The 14,042-nt window shown below is 45.2% G+C and overlaps 1 protein-coding gene across 1 annotated transcript in view; it reads left to right on the top strand.

Moving 5' to 3' along the window:
* The window catches only part of syt3 (synaptotagmin III), a 50,974-nt gene that overhangs the window by 23,399 nt on the left and 13,533 nt on the right, over positions 1–14,042 (top strand). The window contains exons 6-8 of the mRNA XM_070551385.1: positions 2,631–2,757; positions 8,084–8,302; positions 10,281–10,401. Coding sequence (XP_070407486.1) covers positions 2,631–2,757; positions 8,084–8,302; positions 10,281–10,401 — 467 coding nt within the window. The remainder of the gene's footprint in view (positions 1–2,630; positions 2,758–8,083; positions 8,303–10,280; positions 10,402–14,042) is intronic.

Below are 14,042 nucleotides of genomic sequence, written 5' to 3'. Positions count from 1 at the left end.
GAGGGTTAAATCCTTTTCTTGAGCCGGTATGTGCTCAAATGACTCTTTACAGGGTTAATGAAAGGCCACCCAGATCCTATCTCCCCGAGACCAGAATAGAGCTCCGGACTTCACGTGACTCTCAGAGAGTAGACGCCATGTTGGCAGGCAACAAATGTAAACAAAATTAACAGGATTGGCTTGGATTTTACTTCGTCGGAGTTTACTTCACACTAACCGAAGAAATCGTTTCATATAGTCAGAAATTAAATAGACTAAACATCTCCGACCCTTACCGTGCCCCTGGGATACTTTTTAAAAACGCCAGAAGCTGTCGGAGCGGACTTCTTACCGGACCTGGCCGGGGAACGCCTTGGGATTCCCCCGGAGGAGCTGGCCCAAGTGGCTGGGGAGAGGGAAGTCTGGGCCTCTCGACTTAGGTTACTGCCCCCGCAACCCGACTCCAGATAAGCGGATGAAAATGGATGGATGGACAAATAACATAGATTTAAATGTAAGTAGTTTAAATAGAGTGCTGTGCTGTTTGAACGTATAAACTGAACACCAAGAGAAATCACTAGTTTGATTTTTTTTTTCCGTGAATAAAACAAATATGTCAGGATCTGTCTGAGATCTGTCTCGGTGAGACAGATAATAGCAATCCAAAGTGCTTTTTATGTGTGATCTCACAATTGATCAACCATTGCTTAAAAATTAAATACAGCTTAGCCGGTTAATTGCTGTGATCATAAAACACGTAAACTGCAGCACGCAGAACTCACGAGGCAACGTTTTACGTGATGTTTACTTGTTGTTATGAGTAATAAGACAGAAAAAGCCCCGCCAAAATAAGTTTAGGAAGCCCACTAAGAATCGTAATAAAAGTATTTAAAATAAATACCATACACAGTTGAGGAAACGTTGGTTTAAGTACCTGATATGAAGTGGTCGCTGCATAAGTGAAATCCTTTACTCTCGGGATCCCACAGCTTCATTTTAGCCCAGTCACTAGCGCGTTTTATTACAATGATCCAACGTTTGCGGCGCTCCGGATCTTGGGGAATCCTGTAGATGGCTCATTCCTTATGTCGTCCGCGTCTGTTCTGCATCCTGGGGCACAACAGGAATCTACCATATTTCCTGTCTGATTGAGTTTTCTGACAATAATAAATAGTCCAGCTGCGGGCTTCTGCCTGCCAATATGGCGCCGTTTCGATTTGAACTGTTGCATGCCGGGAGAAGTGACGTCAACTCCCGGAGCTATAAATTCCACTTGCAACTTCAGACTGGCGGCCACTCTGTTGGGACTTAGAAAAAGATGAGCTGACATATATGTCGCTGCAGTCCGGTTCCAGCATGTTTCCTGCATGTTTTAGATCATGAACACAGACGATTTGTTTAATTTAAGTTTTTCTCCATGGTTCTGCTGCCTTTTAGATCCATACACAACTCCCTTTATTTCAGCTAGAATCTCCTCTCTATGTGGGGCATCTTTACCCCCCAGCATCACTCATTTTTACCCATCTATCTTTTCTCTACAGCTATTGCATCAACAACCAGTCCAAAAAAATGACTTTGTGTTAACATTTAGACCAGCAGACAGAAAGTCCCATGAAGTGCAGTGACAAAAATGCCAGGTTGTGACTGAACACAGTCGTGACAAGAGACAATCACAAAGAAATGAAGAAAAAAGGCAGCTGGTTAAACTAATTGATGTTTTGTTTTGGTTTTTTTAGCGGTGCAGGTGTTTTCTCAGTAGCTGGTAGCTGACAGCTAAGGCTCATGGAGAGGTGCAAATGAGTAAAAACACAAAGAAACAACCGTGTTGCGTAAAAGACTAAACAATGCAGCTGCAGTAATTACAAGCAGACAAAAGTCCTTATTTGTTAACAGCTGGCGGTGGTTGTCTGTTGCATCCTAATACAATGACTGACAAGCAGAAATCCATCACACTTGACCTTGGGTAAAAGGTCATCAAGTGATAACAACAGTACATGTATTCATGTTTAAGTGTAAGTTTGCAACAATAAGTTTAAAAAGTGATTAAAAAGCTTTAAAAAAACACAATCTGGACATTAAATATCATAGAGGCATGTGGTTCTGTTCTAATAGCTCAGAACACACACACACACACACACACACACACACACACACACACACACACACACACACACACACACACACACACCTGTATGTTCCTCTAAGCGAGTCATGTGACTAGAAATATAAGGGAAGTGCATTACAGAAAAGAAATGAGCTCAGCCGTGGACGGGCTCTGTCTCTCTGCTGGACATCTGCACTCACAGAGCTTACATTTAGCTCTGCTGACAGTGCAACTGTGATACAGCTCTAGAGATGACACACACACACACACACACACACACACACACACACACACACACACACACACACACACACACACACACGCACACACGCACTCATGCTATTCTTGCTCCTCTTTGGCTCCAGAGACACCGAACCTCCCACACCAATTTGAGTGCACAACTTCTGCACAGGTGTTTGTGTGTTTGAGTGGGTTGATCCTGTCTGAGTCTCATGGAGTGTTTGTGTAAATGCGTGCAAACCCTCTCGTTTTATCTCGCTTTATGTAACCTTGTGAATCTCTAATGCATATGTTTGCCTTCCTTTAGCACAGAGCAGTTGGTGGTGAAGATCCTGAAAGCTTTGGACCTGCCAGCGAAGGATGCCAATGGCTTCTCTGACCCATATGTGAAGATTTACTTACTGCCAGACAGGAAGAAGAAATTCCAGACAAAGGTGCTTCACACTCGCCTTGATCCTCAGGAAAAACCATGACCCAGTTAAAGAGCAGACTGGTATTTTTATTTAGACGTGAAGCTGTCAGGATTATTTCTGAATATTCTGATTTAAATGTAGCTTGTTTAAAGTATGGTAGTAGTAGTATGGTAGTGTTACTCAGATATTTGTAAAAAAATAAAACCTAAAGGATTCAACATTGAGCAAAGAGCAGAGGGTAAAAAGGGTCGGAGGTCATGAGCCTCACAACCTCAGTGAGAAAACCATTCTCCAGCTTTATTGGTGGCTTTAAGATCACCCAGTCTTCTGCCCACAGGAAGCAGGGCAGATGCTTCATAAGTGGGATGGGTCATTATTCACGTGGTTCTGCTTATGTAGGGAGAAATCTTCCACATTCAAACCAGTTTTTGTTCGTGTTTTTTAGAGTTTTAGTAACTAAAAAGTACTTGTGTTGCTTTACTGACTAAACCATCTCTGCTGCAAATGACAGTTTAGATTAAAAGTCACAAAGTGGTAAAATATTTCAAAACATTAGTTCTCGATGTGTCCCGCTCTGAGTAGCATGTTGAAGTGGCAGTGTGTAGTTTCCTGGCTCTAGGGGGCGGTACATCAGGGTAAATGTTACCCGTGGAGCAGAAAGCATGACACGTCGACGTGACTCCTCAGACTTTGATGGTCCTTCGGTTAATTCCACCGAGAGAATGCAATGCTGATTGTGGTTTTATGGCGCTGTAGTTTTCGGATTGGCTCGGGGTCCCTGCGCCTGCCGATGACATCATCACACTATGGCAGAACCACTCGGCCGACTATTTAGCATCTGTTTTTTTTTATTCTGTTCTTTCACATACATTTTGGGAAAAGTTTAGCAGTTTTGTTATTAAGTGGGCGACGGTGGCACAGGAGTTAAGTGCTCACCCTGTAATCGGAAGGTTGCAGGTTCAAGCCCCGCTCAGTCTGTCGCTGTCGTTGTGTCCTTGGGCAAGACACTTAACCCACATTGCCTGCTGGTGGTGGTCGGAGGGACCGGTGGCGCCAGTGCTCGGCAGTTTTGCCTCTGTCAGTGTGCCCCAGGGCAGCTGTGGCTACATCGTAGCTCATCACCACCAGTGTGTGAATGTGTGTGTGAATGGGTGATTGACTGGTTGTGTTGTAAAGCGCCTTGGGGGGTTCCAGGACTCTAGAAGGCGCTACATCAAATACAGGCCATTTACCATTAAAGTCGTGTTTCTTAACGTGAACGTGGTAACGTAACTTCCGTAAGTCGTACGTCCAGTCAATCATCTCGTGTGATGTCATCGACTTGCAGGACCTTGAGCTGGCATCTAATATGGCGTCCCTAAAGACACTAGACCCACACCCTATGTACTTTAGACCCTATTTTTATGGTTATGTGGTACGAAGCCGCTAATATTTTATTAATTTTCAACAACATTTCGATGGATATTTCCGGAGATTAACAGACTCTTTAACTGCGCTGTGAGACTTCTCCCTGATTCTCTAACCTGGGTTCACTCTGTTGCTGCCTTGCTGACTCATAACAACAGATGACCTGAAATAAACCATTTTGGTCATACAGAAACAAACATTTTGGGAGATTTTTTTCTAAATGTGAACATAGGCAGTAGGGATGTCCGATATTATCGGTGGATATCGGCATAAAAATATAATATAGGAAATTATCGGTATTGCTTTTAACTAAATGACACAACTCTTACATACACATATTATACATCAAACTCTTCAGCTACTCCTCCTCTCACTCAAAATATCAAAATAATATATGGATAGTTTATGAGATACTTTGTTTGTTTGTTTGGGACAGCTGGCCTAACTTTGTATTTTTCACAGGAAATACACAAGTAATATGTGATGTTAGTTACCTAAACCATTTAGTTTATCATTTTTTATCAGGGAGCGGGACCCCACATATACAGGTGGGCACATGCTTAGGCGAATATCATAAAAATGCTGTTTTGGTAATCTAATCTAATCTAATTTGGAGCACATTTTATTTAGTCCTATGTACTTTAGTCTAATAGAGGACACTGAAACTCTGCTGTGTGCTATTTTGGGGTTTGAGGACAGCTGAGTAAAAATTTCAGGACATTTCAGTATGTTCTGTACCAGGAAATGTCCTCACAGCTCTCAAAACTCTCCTCTTTTCGTCTAATTTATCCTCTGTGGAGAAGTTTAGCACGCATGCATCCACAGAAACCACAAGTGCTTTTTGAACAGTGTTGGGATAAATCTGAGAAAAACTCTGAAAAGGGTCAGATTTAGGCTCAGAACTGGGACAGAGTGAAAAGTACAAGCTCCCAGTGACAATGGAGCGGCACCAGCTAGAAAATTCTCCCTGCCGGTTTCCTCTTTGTGCATCTGCCTCCTGCATGTAACAAAAGCCCCCGTCAGCCTTTGAAAAGCACAAATGTTTCACTCATTTGCATAATGTGGCTTTGCTTTTGTTTGAAGTGTAACAGATTGTTTAATTTCAATCGCATCCTCATTAACAGTGAGTTTTTACACCTTTTGTATTTGGGGCCACTTTCATCCCTCCGGCTCATTGTCAAGTAGAAACAGACACTGACTCATCAGAAAGATGTTCTGGGCCCTTTTACAGATTTCTCAATTTGCAGCTTCTCCGTCAGATTCATGTTTGATCCAAAGCTAACAAGTAATCATCAAGTGCAGTGTCGGGAGTGGTTGGACAGTCTTATGTGTTGATTATACCCGCATATATTTACATCACACACTTTCATGGCAGATTAGTCCAGAAGTAAAACAGGAAAAATGTTAATTGGATGAAGTTTTAGACTAAATGAAACCCCAAAATACGCTTTAATGTTACAGCAGCAGCCCCGTCTCTGTCACATACTACGTTGGTCCCACCTACGAAAGAATTTCTACACAAAAATAGGAGTAAGTTAGTAAAAGACAGAACTTCTGCAAAATGGAACAGACTTTAAACTCAGTTTTGATTTATTTCATTTTTCTGGACAGATTTGATTTTCCTCCTCAAAAACTGAGAATTCACTTTTGTCCATGTGAGATGAACAAGGTCAGCCTTTGTGTTGAAGGTTAATCGCATTGCTCAAGGACAGTTTAACATCGGTCACAGCGTTGATCAAAATCCATCTCGTTCTGTGCCTTGAGGTAAAAGGTTTGTGTGATATAAACGTATTTTTTGCAGTTTGCTGGAGATTGACTTTATAAGCCGTTTTGAAGGCTTAAAAAGAGGCTGGCAGCTTTTTAGCGAAGGCCACCGTGCTTTATGTTTGAGATGGTTTTCTAACACAGTTAATTAACAGATTTCTGCAGAATTTGACAGCCTGCTGAAGAGGTCATTAACCACTGAATTGAGTGTGCTGTAGCTAAGAAACAACTAGCCTGTGTATGTGCAGTATGATAGCATTTTTATAAGTGCAAAATTCTTTTAAAAATGAACTTTTGCATTCGCAGTGCAAACAAATATATAAAGTGTATAGACAAGGTGAAGCTGTAAGCATCTTCTTCTGTAGTTGCGAAGTGAAGCCATGAGAATATTTTTTTAGTGAGGAAAATGTCCCATTCATCAAACTTGTACTGGAACCAACCACTAGGGGGGATTGTTTTTATTTTAATTTTTTTCAGCACCAACTCCTAGGTTTTATTTAAAGGCTTAGTTCACTGAGAAACCATTTCTTAAATGCTCTTTTTAAAATACGCTGAAATGTCTGAAATACATTTAACATGCAAGCTAAATGTGAAAATAGTCTTCTACCCCTATTTTCTGCATTGGCCACCAAAAGAAAATTGACAAGGAAATTCTCAGATTAGCAAAGCCAGGTAATTTCACGTCATATGGCTAAATTAGCGTTCATGGACTCACCCATCTTGACTTGTGACGGGAAAGGTTGTTGTTTATTTAGCGTCTAGGAGCGAACATAGCATATCCTAGCTAACAGAAGGTAATCGTTTGCATTATCAAGTTCACGACACAGCAGAACTCCTTCAGGCTTGTGTTATTTGTGGAGATAAAGCATCAACATTGCAGAGCAAATGGAGTCAGTGGGAGAGCCGTGTTGCTGTTATCCAATCAGAGACGAGATGTGCGAATAGGAAATGAGACTCAAAATCCTGCTGCCTGCTACACACCTCTGCTCTGGCTCACTTCTAGTCCCTGAAAAAGGAGCACAAGAGCATTTTTCCCTCAAGGTTTCCATTTATACTAGAGACCAACACAAATGAATGGAAAACGCCAATAAATTTGGTCTTTGAGCACTACAGCCTTTTCAAAATAAACCTTTCTGTATTGTTTGAACTTTATTTTGAAAATGCAGTTACAGTAAACCATTCTGCATGTTTTAGTTAGTGTCCTTTCTGCAGTGCATTTTTTCTATAGATGAATTAGCTCTTTAAGCGTTGCAGCTTTATGGTATTCAACCTCTGATTTAAACCAGGTGTGTTAAGGTAAGGACACTTCTAAAACATGAAGGCTGGTCTCCAAACACCAGGATCAGACACAAGTGGTTTATTTTATCATTTCAGCTTGTTTTTAACAAAGCTTAAAGTTTTAGTGTTTGCCTCAAACTGAAACAAAAGGCAAAGAGAGAAAACAAGCACTGAATATGGAAACAAATATCAAGGAAAAAGAATATCACAGTAATAATTCAGTGCCAAGAACTGAGTCTGTTTTCAAGGGAAAGTGTTTTTTTTTACCAGTTACAGCAAAACTCCTACCATCCAAAGTGGGCATGTTTATAAATGTATTTATTTATATGCATTTATGTCACAAACCCATGAAATACTCACACCCAGGATAAACGTTTTGTCTTTAAGTGTTTTCTTCCTGGTTGAAGAAGCACGTTTAAAGCAGCAGATTTATTATTTCAGCCCTTTAGAAAACCTTGGATCATAGGTGGAATAAAAAATCATTTAAATCAGTGACACAACTGATTATTAAAGCGTGAAACTGTGGCTTACAATGTTCATATTACTCTGTAATTATTCAGTACAGGCTGTATAAATTAGGTATTTATAAATGCGTAGGAAAAGTAAAGTTTAATCAAATCTTTTTCCATTTTAATTTCTCAGGCAAACTTTTAATATAATCAAACATGGATGCTGTATGACAAATGTTTAAATCGGTCATTGTAAAAGTCAGTGAAATTAAAATATAAGATCAACCACTTTTTACATTTTCTAGGGGATGAAATATTCATGAAATGTTTTAAAACTTATTTATTTAGTAAGTTGCCTTAATGATCTCTGCTCTTATTCCTGTTAAACATGTTCATTTTGTACACGTTCTCATCTGAAGTAATGACATCAGCTCTTGTGTTCTTCTCAGGTCCACAGAAAGACCTTAAACCCGGTGTTCAACGAGACGTTCCAGTTCGGCGTGCCGCTGAACGAGCTACATTCCAGGAAGCTGCATTTCTCTGTGTACGACTTCGACCGTTTCTCCAGACACGACCTGATTGGCCAAGTGGTGGTGGAAAACCTGCTGGACTTCAGCGAGGACAGCGGGGACAAACCTGTCTGGAGGGACATCGTTGAGGGCCATGCAGTAAGCCTTGAGGGATGCTCAGTGAAGATGTGGTTATCAGAGAGTTGTGGCGATGTTAGACCTCAGGTGTACAGATCTGACCCAGTAACTTTAACAGTGGTCAAATGAACCACAGCTTTGTAGATTGTAGAAATAAACTGGCATCAGAATGTAAAATGAAAAAATGAGCTTGTTTTAGAGACAGTTCAACAAGCATTTAAAAGATACATTCGAGACTAATGATAATAGTTTAAAATTACGAATGAGCAAAAAATATATGTGTAAACATTTTGTTGAGATTTCCAATAATTATTGTTACGACTTTTACTTTTATTATTTAACATCCCAAAAGAAAATATAAGAGAACAACACTGTACATTCACTACAATTTCTGTACAGATTTTATTCAATTTGTGTAATTTTGCCTCTGACCATAAATTATATCGTTCCTAAATTAAAAACTAACTGCAGGAGATGAACACAAAAATAATTCATCACCAAAATTCACCCGACAGAAATACCTAACTGATTTATTAAGACTGCAACATAAAATGAAAACGTTGCAGCAATAATCCCAACAGCTGCTTAATAATGCAGTAAAACGAGGCAACAACAGCGCTAGCTGACTTATGCTAGCTTACAGCCAAAGCCAACAGCTAACATAAACATAATGTAACGCATCAGCTCTGGAAAGTCATGTTGGGTAAAGAAAGCCAGAGATAATCATGGAATAAACACATTTCTCTTTCTTAGAGTGTGTCACATCTAAAATAGTCCTGGTGGAAACAGCCTATCAACAAACTCAGTTCCTTGTCTTGCCATAGTTTTGCACTGAAGCTTTTGCAGGTTTTTAGACGACTGTCATCTCAAACTGACTCAATCATTTGGACATCAGGGGTATTTATGGGATGCCCTTAACTTGTGCCTCATAACAATTCTTCATTACCGTAATTGTTTGCTTAAATGCATCACTGCGCTGTTTGTAGAAGACTCAGGATGGCCGATAATCTATTCAGTAGTCTTGAGGCATCTTTCATTTCTCATGACTTTGCTCCTAAAAGGCCAGACAGTCTTGGTTTGTCTGGCTACAACAGTCCCTGCTAATTTACCTTTTATTGCTCTTTTGGAGTATTTGCATGGACCTTGGCTGCTTTTTTGTTCCATTTTCCCATTTAATTCATTTTCTTCTGAGAGTCAGATGAATAAAAGCATGCTGTCTCTCCTCTGAGGAGCAATCTGTAAAGAAAAGAGACTGCCTGCTGTATAAATTAATTCAAAGTCTGCTCATGTGAAGAGATTACTTTGGGAGAGTCCAGATAGATTACTGGAAAGGCTCAGATGGCCACTTCCAAACTTTTTATTGGGCTGCGTCCAAGTAGATTTATATAAAATATTCATAGAAGACTATTAAGCAAATTACATCGACCAAGGCTTTAAAAAACTTTTGGCATGGGGGTTTAATTTATTAAGTTTAAAGCATTAGCATTGCAGCGTATTTCAGTGTTTCACCTCAGGATGTATTGATTAGTGAGGCTCAAAGCCACTGAGGAGTCGTCACACCACGGGGAGACCTGAGCACCAGGAGTCTATAACTCCGGCTCCACTGAGACCACCAGCAGCAGGACGATCACTGGATGGGAGAAGAGGGAGCGATAAGACATAAAAAGTCTGGGGAATTGTTTCCTCTACTTAACACTTTCCTCCATGGGCCTTTGACAGATTAGCATATGATTCATTTAGAGAGACGGCACTTTCACTCTGCTTAAACACTTCCTGTCCGTGTTCAGACTTCTGCTGTCACCCACCATCAGTCAGTGAAGCAGCTCTGTTTCAGCCCTCAGATAATCAAAGTGTTAAGCTGTCTCCTGTGTGTGTGTGTGTGTGTGTGTGTGTGCGCGCGTGCGTGCGTGCGTGCGTGCGTGTGTGTATGTGTGTGTGTGTGTGTGTGCTAGAACATCATTCTGGCTTTGTTCTGATCCCTGTTTGTAACGATCCGCAGGAGAAGGCCGATCTCGGGGAGCTTAATTTCTCGCTGTGTTACCTGCCCACTGCAGGCAGGCTCACGGCTACAATCATCAAGGCCACCAACCTCAAAGCCATGGACCTGACTGGTTTCTCAGGTAAATGAGTCACACATGCACATATTGCTTTTCTATGTATTTTTTGCCTCTATGTGCTTTTGACTGGTAGTCAGCGGTGATTGGCCCAGTGGTAGACCACATGTGTCAGACACAAGGCCCACAGGCTAGATGTGGCCCACGGAGCATTTTTATGTGGCTAGCGAGATAAATATCAAAAATATATTAAAACTGACCCGCTGGCCAATTTTACCGCAAAGACGACAACTCCCGTGATGTTCTATTTCGTCTAGTCTTAGCCCTTAAGCTAGCTGCTATTGGAAGGATGATCTCCGCATCAGCCAATCATGAAGAGCTTAAATGTACGCCCACCAATAGTGGGCCCCCTCGTGGTATATAACCGCAGTGACCCCACTGCTCACCTCCTTTTTCTCTTCATGCCAAGCTTGAGAGCTTTATTAAAGAGCAAATATTATCTCAAAAGAGCAAATTATCCGAAGACGACTTACCAGCCATGTCCAGCGACACCAGACCCTGCCCGACCTGCCAGACGGGCTCCATTTCCAGCGGCGACCTGCACGCTAAGTGTGAGGTCTGTCTCGGGGCTCACCACGCTGGCCTGGCCTTGACCCCGCAGGCCTCGTGCCTGTTCTGTGCCGCTCTGCCCGTGGCGGAGAAGATTCGCCGGGTCGAGTACTTCACTCCCGCCGCCGACGAAGAATTTCCGGTGGCTGACTCCTACCCGCTGGACAAGGCTTTGGTTTTCTTCGACGCCGGTCAGGAGCCGGCTGGCTTCAACCGGATGGATGACGTCACTGACAGCGAAAACTACGATGAGGCGGCGTCCCTCCTAGACATAACGGAGGTCGACGAGCTTCGCTCAGCGGGTCCTTCTGCCCCAGTGGCTTCTCGCTCCTCCCTGCCAGCAGTAAGAGCACTGCTCCAGGAGCTGCCCGCCATCATTTCTGCGTCAGCAGCCCGCAAGGGGCTAGCTGTGCCAGAACCGGCCCTGCCTGAAGCGGATGATTTGGCGGGAATTTTCGGGGCAACTCAGACACGCTGTCCAGACCCTGTCTGGCCGCGCCTCCCCGCTGCTATGAGCTGCTGGTCTGCCGCCTTCTCCGAGCCTGCCAAGCTCAAGGCGCCAGTCTCCACATATGCGCCCATCACCAAGGTCGAGGGGTTTTCCGACCAAGGCTGGCCGTCCGTTCCTCCACTAGAGCCGGATTTGGCCTCGCTGTTGGGCGCCAAGAACCACCTCGCTGGCCCGCGAGCTGTTCCCGCTTCAAAACATGACCAGCTGCTGACGCGGCTCACCGACCGCGCACATCAGTGTGCCTTTCAGACCGGCGCTGCAGGGAATAACATCGCCCTTCTTGCCTTCGGCGTCTCCAAGATGATGGAGGAGCTGGAAGCTCCCGAGGAGTCGAAAGCCGTCATAACTAAGACTGCTGATGCCATCCTCAATCTGTGTGCTGCTGTGCTCACCGGTTCTGCTCGCATCGCTGCCTGGCAGACCCTCATCCAGCGAGCGATCTGGCTGAAGGCCCTGCCCTCCATTCCGGAACATCTGCAAAGGGAGATGCTGGATGGCCCCATCACCACCGATGTTCTGTTTGGTCCCCATCTTAGGGGCGTCATTGAGAGGGCTCAGAAGACGGCCGAACTATCGGCTACGGTGCGAGACCTGGTCCACCCTCGGTCAGCCTCGCACTCCGGCCGTTCAGCCAGAGGATGGGACGAACGGCGCGGAAGCTTCAGACGTCCAGCTGCACCGCCCGCTCCACGGAGCCGGCCTCCCGCTTCGGCTCCACATCAGCGGGACCAGCGAGATGGCGGACAACGGTTCCGGCGGGGCCAGCAGACGCCGTCTTGGCAGTCCCAGGTGCAGGAGCCTCGCCGAAAGCAGCCACGGAAGTGACTCTTTGGGGGGAATGTGTGTGTTACTGATTGTTCTGATGTTGTTGGTTTTGAAATAAAACCCAAAAAACGTCACTCAAAGAGCTCAATCCTACAGTCCTCCGCAGAATCCTCTGCCGAGTTTTCACACATGTTCCCCACACCAAGCACTGCTGCACGCACACATGTTCCTGCAGGTAGTCATAATACACGGCCAGCCGTAAGGGTGCGCTCCATTTGCGCTCTGGCCCCAGCATCCGGCCAGGCCCAACTCGTCCCGCTCTCCCCACGCCGTTGGGTGGGGCGGTATGTCATGTCGCTGTCTTGACCACGCGCGGCGGCACAGTGCGCGGCTCCATCCGCTAGCACTCTGTCGCCCCCGTGCACAGGCCCGGCTCCCACTCGTCCTTCACTCTCGGACTCCACGCTCCGCGGTGTGGACCAGCCTGTTCCAGCTGTTTCGCACTTGCCCTTTCGAGCGCAGCCCTCCATGGGTCGCCCCCAGTTCTCTGGTACGGGCGACGGCGGTAAGGGCGCATGCACAACCCTCAGACGTTGTTCACGTGACCGCGCACACGCGTCCATTGTCGGAACGCGCGCACGAGTGGCGCCGCCTTTGCATCATGAGCAAATGGATTTCGGACACCATTCATTGCGGTCACACACTTCATTTTCAGGCCACTCCACCTCCCTTCAACGGGATCGTGGAGACGACGTTCACATCGCAAGTACAGTCTCAGGCGCTAGAGCTGGAGCTGCGGGAACTTCTGTCCAAAGACGCTATTTCCCGAGTCCCTCGCGGACAAGAACTCTCAGGTTTCTACTCCCGCTACTTCGTAGTACCGAAGAAGTCGGGAGGAATGAGGCCGATTCTCGACCTGTCCCTGTTCAACTGCTCCATAGCAGTAATGCATGTCCGCATGTTAACGATGAGACAAGTCCTGGAATATGTGCGCCCCGGGAATTGGTTCACGTCAATCGACCTGAAAGACGCATACTTCCACATACCAGTAGTTCCAAACCACCGGAAGTTTCTGCGTTTTTCGTTCAAGGGAGTTCAATATCAGTTCAATCGCCTCCCTTTCGGCTACTCGCTAGCCCCACGCACTTTCTCCAAATGTCTGGAGACCGCGCTGCAGCCACTGCGCACGGAGGGAATGAGGGTCTTATTTTACCTGGACGATCTTCTCCTGTGCGCTCGGTCCGAGGACGAGGCGTCACAGCAAACCAGGAGGTTGACAGAGCATCTGTCAACCCTAGGGTTTTCTATAAACTGGGAAAAGAGCTCCATCCTTCCATCCCAGTCGATTGTGTATCTCGGGGTGGAGTTGGACGCCCCCCTAATGAGAGCACGTTTGTCGCCTGCAAGAGCGGCAGATCTCTCCACGGTGATCTCCCGTGTTCAACCCCGCAAGATCGTGAGAGCCCGGTTAGTCATGAAACTCCTGGGCATGATGTCCGCAGCCCATTCAGTAGTGCCGCTAGGTTTGCTGCGCACGAGGCGCTTGCAACGCTGGTTCGTCCGCCTCCGGGTACACCCAATACGTCAGAAGAGACGTATGTTGAGGATTCCCCCTTCAGTGGGCGGGGACCTCGCTCACTGGGGGAACCCCTGCATCCTCTCACGCGGGGTTCCCATCGGACGTCCTGCGTCACACGCATCTGTGTTTACGGATGCGTCACTGTCGGGGTGGGGGGGCACGTGCTTGTCCCACACGGTGGCAGATCGCTGGCCCTCCCACACGCACGAGCACATAAATGTGTTGGAGCTTATGACAGTGAGG

The sequence above is a fragment of the Nothobranchius furzeri genome, chromosome 5 (genome assembly GCF_043380555.1).
Source record: "Nothobranchius furzeri strain GRZ-AD chromosome 5, NfurGRZ-RIMD1, whole genome shotgun sequence".
Lineage (NCBI taxonomy): Eukaryota > Metazoa > Chordata > Actinopteri > Cyprinodontiformes > Nothobranchiidae > Nothobranchius > Nothobranchius furzeri.
This window is presented reverse-complemented; position numbering and strand designations above follow the sequence as displayed.